This window comes from Dendrobium catenatum, unplaced genomic scaffold (assembly GCF_001605985.2).
Source record: "Dendrobium catenatum unplaced genomic scaffold, ASM160598v2 fragScaff_scaffold_156, whole genome shotgun sequence".
NCBI classification, from domain to species: Eukaryota; Viridiplantae; Streptophyta; class Magnoliopsida; order Asparagales; family Orchidaceae; genus Dendrobium; species Dendrobium catenatum.
This window is the reverse complement of record NW_021318618.1, coordinates 5,071,901-5,081,683: the sequence shown is the minus strand read 5'-3', so window position 1 is coordinate 5,081,683 and position 9,783 is coordinate 5,071,901. Positions and strand designations below refer to the sequence as shown.

The 9,783-nt window shown below is 36.7% G+C and overlaps 1 protein-coding gene across 1 annotated transcript in view; it reads right to left on the bottom strand.

The window, feature by feature from the left end:
* LOC110113405 (kanadaptin) overlaps positions 1-9,783 on the bottom strand; it is an 86,583-nt gene that overhangs the window by 34,238 nt on the left and 42,562 nt on the right. The window contains exons 7-8 of the mRNA XM_020845978.2: positions 4,085-4,234; positions 3,369-3,464 (exon numbers count right to left, since the gene is read on the bottom strand). Coding sequence (XP_020701637.2) covers positions 3,369-3,464; positions 4,085-4,234 — 246 coding nt within the window. The remainder of the gene's footprint in view (positions 1-3,368; positions 3,465-4,084; positions 4,235-9,783) is intronic.

Genomic DNA, 9,783 nt, shown 5'->3' with positions numbered 1-9,783 from the left:
GTTCCTGGTTTGTAAATTTCTGGCCAGCAACTTGGGTGGCTAGGAAACCCCAAACCGGGGTGTAAGAAATAGGAGGAATTGGGAGAAGATATCCTAAGCAAAACTGGCTGTAGGAGGCTGGTCAGGTAAGGCTAGGATTGTGAGGATTAATTTCCTACTATTGAGCGGGGCCTGATTTTGTGGGCCAAATTAATGAGGTTTGAATTGTTTCCAAGTGAGTGATTTTGGGATTAGGAAACAATTTATTAATCCACCCTAGAGAGCCGGTTTGGACTAATCAAGCATGGGGAGGATTGATGAGGTGGATTGATTGCTTCTATTTGGGTATTGGGAATAGGAAAGGTTTTTAATTTATCTTTTTGAATTTCAAAAATTCAAATTGAACTTAATCTAAGAAAGCTTTCCTAAAGTATGTTCACTTAAATTAAGAGGAAGTATAATGTTATTAACTCAAATTGCTTTGAAAGATTTGAAAATTAATCTTCAACCTTTAAGAAGTGGGATGCACTTATGGAAAATTGATATTAATGTGTGATTTGAGAATTCGGAGAGGGAGAAAATTAGAGAGGATGGAGTTTTGTTGTGACAGCAATTTAACTCCTTTTCTAAATGGTCCTCTTTAATTTGGAAGAGACAAAATAACTTTTTGTTAGGAAACGATGAACCAAATACGGTCGAATCCCGTCAGGGGCGCTGCCTTACTATAGACACATATCTACGAAGCTGTACAACGATGACAAATAGGGTTCTTGCTGCCAGAACCCTCCTGCTGCTGTCCAGGACCTTCCCAAGTCCTCCAAGTGGTTGTCCCAAGTTTTCTACATGACAAAACTGCTGTCCCTGCTGCCTAAGCTGCTGTCCAGAGATTCCTGCAGCAGTTTGTTGCTGTCCAGCCCCTCTGGGAGCGACCGTGGCTGCCCGGAACTGTCCGGAATCGCTATCCCAGGTTGGCTACTTGCTGTCCAGAATTTCCCAAGTGTCAAAAGCTGCTGTTTAAACTTCACGAGTTGCTCTTCAAGACCCTAGGACTGAAAACCTCCTACCCGTTCTACATCACTTAATCTTAAAATGCCCAAGTGATGTACATTGATTATGTGTTGGCTAGTGTGCCTATTAGACCATTATTTGATGTCTTATTTTATTATGAAATAGAAAAAGATTTAATTTATTTCAAGAATAGTTTCACTTTAAGATGTTTGTGATTTAAAGCTATTATTTGAATTTTAAAGACGTTTCATATTTTTAAAAAGTTATGAATAACCCCAGGAATAACCACTGTTTATTTTGAGATAAGCATGTAATTCACAGTGTTTTGAGATCCAATAGCACAAACATTCCAACTTATTGGGCTGAAGTGATTCATCATTCCATCAAAAGGAATCTAAAGTTATTTTAAATAATTCTCTTCATGTTTGATTAATATAAAAATAAAGACTTAATTTTAGATCAAGCAAGTATGTTCAAAGGTTTTACTTAGGATTTTGTGAATGTTTTCTAATTATGCTAAACAAATTTAAAAATAAGCATTGTTCAAGAGACCTATAGGTTTGAATTTAAATTAAATAGAGTTCACTTATTTTTAGCTAAGTTTTGAAAATATAGAGTTGGTTTAGACAAGGAAATCACTAACTTGAATGAGATAAATAAGTATGAAACCAAAGAAAAATAGGCCTACTTGATTTGAGTAAAATAAAAAAAGCTAAGGCTGATATGGGAAGAGCTTAGGAGTTATTTGCTTGATTGGGTCAAACAAATGAAGGTGGTGATATGAATCTATAACTTTGGGGCTAAGGAGCAAAGGGAAACTTATAGATGGAAGGCCAAGGGATAAAATTCATGTGATTTTGTGTTTCACAAAACAAGGTTGGGCTATTTATTTGAAATGGACATCAATTATGAAAACTATAACATTCCTGAATCATCATAATGAAAACACATTAATGTCCCATTGTTTTACAAATCTCAGGGCTGACCCAAGGAAAATAATCAGTCTTTAATAATAGTTTACATGAAAAACTGCTGCATGGGTTTTTGTTTCGCAAGAAAAAGGAGATAGTGTAAAATAGTTAAAAGAGCTAACTAGGTGTGATAGGAAAAAAAAGACAGAAGCCATAAAAAAACAACTACCAATTAATTTAACACAGCGCATGACCCTACTCTTATTTCAAAACATGGTCAACGCATTATTAGAACTGTGCTTCTTAAGTGAGGATTAGCAACAACAAAGTTAAGCACAAAAGCCCATTAGAACAACGAAGCATGAAGTATACAACATAGCGAGCCATGCCGAAGCACTGTTTTTTTTTTTTTTTCAACAGTTACAGAATAGAAGGTCTATGTCCCCTGACAGTTCTCAAATCACCAACACTTGACCCCACTCCAGCTTCTTTTCCCCTTCAGCGAAAAAATCTACTTTGTGATCGTTCAAGCAATTCTCTGAGCCCATCTCCAGCTCACTACTAATTGCTGCGTACGGAAGACCTATATGCCCATATGTCTGACGAAGAAAAAGGAAATCCCAACAAACATCGAGTACCATGTAGGAAAACACAAATGACACAATATTGCTACAACAACAACAAGCCTTTATCCCACTACGAGCGATCAGCTACATGAAACCTTTTCTGTATTTTGTCTTGTTAAGAGTCAATTTTTCATTTAAATCTAATAAAAAACGTCATTTCTAATATTTTCTAATCTTTCTTAATATAGGCCAAATCTAATACATCTACTATCCTAATCTTATGAAAAGGTCGACATTTTATGTAACTAAACCATCTAAGGCGACTCTCTCTAATCTTATCTACCACTGGAGCTACTCCAACCTTATCACGTATATACTTGTTTTGCATTCTATCTCTAAGTGTAAAGCCACTCATCAATCTAAGCATCCTCATCTCTGCAACACTTAACTGAATTTTTATGCTTCACTCCTAAGTGTCAACATTCTGCATCATAAAGCATTGCAAGTCTCACCATCTTATAAAATTTTTCCTTAACTTTGAGCATTACTTTTCTATCACACAATAGGCCCAACACATTCCTCCGCTTCAACCATCCAACTTAAATTCTACTAATAATATCCCCATCTATTTCACCATCGCTTTGAACAATAGACCTGAGATATCTAAAAAACAATTTTTTTATGACTTGATCACCCAATGTCACAATCTCACAACTAGATCTAATACTAATAATGAGAATAAAAAAGTAAATATACAACAATCTAAAGATGAGAAATATAATATGCATTTAGATCATCCAGCAAGATAGACCAACCATAGAAGATAATGTACAGACTTGTAAAAAGCGAAATTTAAATAAAGCAATGCATTTAGAATGTCAAAAAAAAAAACAACATTTATTACCTTTTCCATTCTCTTTATAATTTTACTTCGTGTTTTTTCCTGCCTCTCAGTAAATTGTCCTTTGTATGTTTGCCATGTAATTTCATCTGCATCATTCTAAAAGATGAGCATAATTTAATACCTCAATCGATCATCACCAATCAATCAAAAATATTAAAAAAATAAATTCACGTAAATAAAAGCATGCTCCAGTATTGGGAAAGTCAAGTAAAAGACTTTTTCCTCCATGAAGAACGAATGCACAAAGACATTTCAAGCCAAAATATCAGAAAAGTAGATTGAGTGGTTTTTTTTTAATTATTTTAATGCTTGAAACTACAAAACCCAGTCTCTCACCAATTATTTTGTCTTCATTAATAACATCAACAATAATTTACCATTTAAGGTCCAAAAACCTGATGAAAATACTGTCTTCATTAAAACCAATTATTTTGTCTTCAATCTTCATTAATAGCATCACCAATAATTTACCATTTAAGGTCCAAAAACCTAATGAAAATACTGTCTTCATTAAAACCAATTATTTTGTCTTCATTAATAACATAGGTCCAAAAACCTGATGAAAATGCTGTTGTCAAAGCACGGTCCCCAATATACTCAGTAATAAAGATAAGACTAATTCTTGTAGTTGATGCAAAATGATGAAGTTAATTGCGACGATTTATGTTGTTAACAATGTGTAAAAGATGAAATGTGAATAGAACAAGCTCAATTACCTCTGGATCTTCTTCAATTGCATCCTCAGCCATCCCCCACGAGATACCATTAGCAAATGAAGCTTCTTCTTTAGCACGCAAAAGTGACGCTTCACGATCACGCATTTCTTCATGCTTTTTGACTTTTCTAAATTTATGCAAATCACCCTCCTGCATAATTAAATAAAGTAACAAATAAACTATAATTATAGATAAGAAGAGATCAATCATATTGGATACAAGACAATTATGTCATCTCAAGAAAAAAATTTCTGCAAGAGGCCTAACACATTGTTTTATATAATCTGAGTCGTATTTATACTCCCAACAGAGAGAAATGTAATTATAATTTTCAGCATTGCAATGCATGATACAGTACATCAGCACAAAAATTGCATACAAATTAAGGGATGAATCTATAACGTAATCACAAAAAGAGAAGAAAATTTAATCAATATGCTCTATAATGCGTACTTTACTCTGTTCCAATGAATTCAGGGATAACTTATCATTGTTATATCCATCTTGAATTATTTTCTTAAATATTTTTCACCCTGTTGGAGTTTTTGTTGTTTCCCTGTATTTTCAGAGTTCCTCAGAAGGGCTTGAGCAAATAAATTAAGGGGAGGAATCGATCTATTCTCTTTAATAGATTTTCTAGACTGTGAAATAGGTGTCATTCAACCCCATGCCCACCCCCAATGCAGTTCAAAAAGAACAGACATGAGAGAGAGAGAGACCCAGAGAGAGAGAGAGAACATGATGAATGTCTTGATGGTCAAGGGGAAGGAAAGGATATGGAAGCAATTAATTCAAGACGTTCAACTCTTATTCCAGTTGATGTAGAAATGGCGATTCTAGGAAATCAATTGATGTAGAAGAAGAAGAAGAATATTGTTGGTGAAATTTTGTCATCCATCGTCAACAAATTGAGATATTTTATGCTCGAGCAATGCATAGAAAATAATAAATTATCCCGAAGGACAAAAATATTATTTTTCTATGGACTCAATAACAAAACTCTAATTTTCTGTTTAAAATAGATTTTCCACTATTAAATATTTGGTTGAATAGGATTTAATTTATTTTGGGGTAAGAAAGACCCACATGGGTTTATTCTAGGGTACAGATGCCCCATTGGGGCTTGCACCTCAAACATTTGTTACTTGAAAATACTTTTAATGAAACTAGTGGTTTCTTTATAGTCATTAAAACATTGGCTAATATTTCATTCTTGAATTTGAGAAATTTCTTGTTTAAAAATTTAGTCTTTAGGAATTTCAAGAGAGATGTGATCAACTTTAAATCTGATTTTTAAGAATGAGGCAAAAGAGCAAGAAAATATAAGAGCACTTGATTCTAAGAAACTTAAAGGTGCTCAAACTATAATATATTGGGCTTTACATTTTAAACTTAAATTTTTGTTTAAGTTGATCAATTTGATTTAGCATGCTGGGGCTTATATTCAAACAACACATGTTGGAAAAAACATCTAAAGTGTGAGGGCTTATAAAGTGATTGGAGTCTACAACAACCTCGGATCCTAGAGCTAAGGTGAGGACTACTGATGGGTAGTACCTCGAACATAACTACATAAGTCTAGTGGAATGAAAAAAACTTATAAACAACATCTCATCTAAGACTACGTCAGCTCGACCTCTAAACTTACAATCTTGTCAGCAAAGGACTGACAGCTAACCTACCTAAATGCTTTTAAAATCATGTAATTTGGTCTCAATGTGTATGAACAGTAAGGAGGGTTGTTTTGATTTAGATAATATGACTTACAAGCAACAGCTTTCCATCTACAACAGTCTAATAATTTGTGGACGACAACATTTCATTTTGCTATGTAATAAATACTAAATTCTGTTGACGCATATTTTTGTATCGACCTGACCCCGATCAAGCCCGACTAGGCTCGATCGTTCCAATCGATCATCGTCGAGGAGGGTTGTTTTGATTTAGATAATATGACTTACAAGCAACAGCTTTCCATCTACAACAGTCTAATAATTTGTGGACGACAACATTTCATTTTGCTATGTAATAAATACTAAATTCTGTTGACGCATATTTTTGTATCGACCTGACCCCGATCAAGCCCGACTAGGCTCGATCGTTCCAATCGATCATCGTCGAGGCGAAATTAATCCAAATTAAGTCTCAATTTAATTAAATTAAATTTAAATTGAATCAATTCGAATCGAATCCCGTCGAGCGTCGTCGAGCCCAATTTGACACAATTCGGCACCATTTTGAGTTTAATTTCATGAAATTAACTCGACCGGACCCAAATCGACTCAAATCAATCCAAGTCAAGCTAGATTCGAACTCAATTTCAGCCCAAATCAGTCAATTTGGGCTAAATTGAGTCTCAAAATCAAAATGTGAGATCTAGGGCTGAGATTTTGCTTGAAGTCCCACCCAATTTCACATCAATTTGGCAGCAAAAAAATCTACTCAAGTGGATTTGTTTCGTTTCACTCTTCGAGGCCCGATTGGACGGTTCGGGCAGCTACCCGCTCGGTTCGTGCAGCTACCCGCTCGGTTCGTGCATCTCTAAGGGAGCGAATAGAGTGGGGGAGAGCCATTCGGCTCCCCTAGTGTTGTCCATCCCGATCGAAAAAGCCAAAGAGAGCGGGAGAGTGAGGAGAGGCGATTCTTCCCCTCCGTGCGACTCTACCAGGCGAATCTCCCCCTTCGTGCGACTCCACCAGACGGAACCTGGGCGTTTGTGTGCAGCTCTACCGTGCCTAGCCGAACTCCCCCTTCGTGCGACTCCTTCAGGCAGCAAAGGGAGAAAGGGGGTTTAAGGGTTTGAGATCTTTTCCTCATTCCGGAGAAGAAAATCAAAGGTTAAGACCTCCATTCACTCCCTTCCTCAAAGATCAGCGAAGTTAGTGGCTTTTCCCCCTTCCTCTTTCAACTTCGGCGACCTCGAGGCAACAAGCGAGCTGTTGGAAGCTTCCAAACAGCAAGGGGAGCCTCCAAAACCTTCCAAACAGCGGTTTGGAGCCTTCCAAACGCCTTGGACAGCGGCGGCGACATCCGAAGCGGCGGCGACAGTGATCCAGAGCTTGGACAATACTTGGAGCTTGGATAGGAGAGCTAGGACATTCCGGGAGAGGTATAACACTAAAACTTAGGAAAAGCCCTAAGGCCCCCTAGCCGTTGATGTGTGGTTGACGCTCCCAAGCCCTAGGTCCTTAGAAAACTTGATTTTTAACGGCCGTCATCGTCCACGTTATCTTATATTATTTGTAATTTTAAATTTTATTATGAATTTTCGTTTACCCTCACTTAAGGAAGGGTCGTCCTATGTAAGCCTTAGGGGCATATGTGTCTTGTTTTAGTTTCTTAGGCCTATATATAGAGGCCCTTTCTTATGTAATGAGATGATGAATTGCATTAATGAAAATTTTCTTTGCTTTCTCTTTGTGAAGTTCCATCTTTTAGATCTCTTAGTGAGTTCTTTTTCTTTTGAGATCTCTTAGTGAGTTCTTTACTTTGTGTTCTCTTTGTGAGTGGCATCCCTCTCCCAAATCTCTTATGGGTTATTGGGAAGAGCTAGATCTCTTTGTGAGTTTCTAGACCTTTTCTCAATTTTTCTTTGCGATCAATTAGTGTAAGAATTCAAGGAGAATCCGTCCGGATCGCATTCTTCCTTGAACCCTCCCTTCACCCGTTTCCACCTAGCACTTCCGCCGCCCCTCCTCCAACCCGCTCAGGCCGCCGACCTCCAAGGCCACTGCCTCCGCCGGCCAGCCACCTTCCACACCGTGGCCGCCCCTTCCTCCCTCCTCTAGCCGCTGGCTTCCCTCTCCTTGAATTTCAAAATTTTTACATAATTTCAAAGTAGCTCCTTAATTACGCCATCAATTTACTTGATTTTAATTTCAATTTTGAAATTCAAATTGCTTAAATTGATTGCCCTCCTAAATGGAAGTTTTCTTTCCTAAGAAAACTGAAAATTTATTTCAGATTTTTGTAAAAATCTGAAATTAAATTGGTGGTCCCCACTTATTCCAAAACTCACCCCTCTCCTCCTTATGTGGCCGGCCCCTCATTGGGCATAATCTCTCTCCTATCTCATTAATAGGCCCCCTCATTAAGCCTCTATAATTACCTCCCACAATTCCCTCTCATCCAATTTAATCTCCCCATTAAATTTGAGTTTAAATTCAAATTCATCCCGCAATTCCACTTAATCTGAAATTTAATTCAGATTTACCATTCTCTCTCCCCAAATTGATTTGGGATTTAATTAATCTTTGCCACCTAGGCAAGTAAATGGAATTTACTTTTCACATCAATATTATTCTCACATCTTCCCCATTCTCCTAACCCATGTTAGATGAGTGAACCCTTTTCTTTGGGCTACCCAAAGAGCCCAATTGAACTCTCATGATGCGTAGTTTGGCGAACGATGTGGCTCATTCTCTATGCCCAACATAAATTGGGTAGGTATCCTCCCTTTTTGAAACACCAATTGTTCAAAGAGTTTATTCCTATTTGCAACCTCTAAGTTGCATTTCTTCCATCATCTCCTATAAACGGAAATTATAGGAGAGCACCCGAATTGCACTTCACTTCCCCCTTCCTACAACTCAAAAGTTGTAGGAAATCATCTCATCTCCTAAGCCAAAATTAGGAGAATGCATGTCTACCCTTGAAAACAACAAATGTTCAAGAAATATTCGTGAACTTGCAACGCACATGTTGCATCTTCTCTCTTCTTCTCCACAAATCAAAATTGTAGAGAATTTCACTCCTCCTCCAAATTTGTAAGAAATTTTCTCTCTCTTTAGCTCAAAAAGCTAGGAGAGAGTCCTTTAACATTTAGCCCAAAGCTAAATGTTGGATTCTCATTTTCTCTCTTAGCCTCAAAGCTAAAACAATATTCATTCCTTTTCTAGATCCAAAGCTAGGGGAATTCCGTCCAAACAGTGAGCTCAAAAGCTATATGTTGGACACTTTCTTCCTTAGATCCAAATTCTAAGAGGACCCTTGTGTGACATACACACAAGCCCACACACTTAGGTGCACAGCCCCTTAGGCATGCTAGGATTACGATTTTTCTTTGTGTGCGCATGTGATTGATGATTTGGTGTGAATGCCTTTTTGGATTGTCTGCGTTGTAGACACTTGCCCTTAAGTGGTTAGAATAAAATATATCTATGTTTTTGTGCAGGTGGTCATGTCAAGAAAGGGATAAAATAAAATCATGATTATTTAAATGTTGTTTGCTTTTAAGGTGCTGCTTTAAACCCCCCAAGAGATATGGTCAATAAGTAGAAGCAGATGCTAACACTCTAAGTGTTAGCCAATTTTGGATGTTATGTGATTATCATATAAACTGTCTTCTAACTTGTTTTTGCATACTTGAGCCTTTTTTATTCATATCATGTATTTGATTAAATCTTATGATGTAAAACGTATGGGGTTTGGACTAGAAGGAAAGGTGGATCGAGGAAGAATGTACATTTTTGGAGGCGAAGCCCAAAGATCCCTTTAAAAAGCTTAAAGACCCCCACAAGTAGAGTCTGTAAATTTAATTGGGTTGTATAATGGAAATGCAACTAGCTGTCAAACCTGTTTGTAATAACTGGGACACTTACTTGTACTTATATTTTGATTGTATATTATATATTATATATATATATATATATATATATATATATATATATATATATATATATATATATATTATATATATA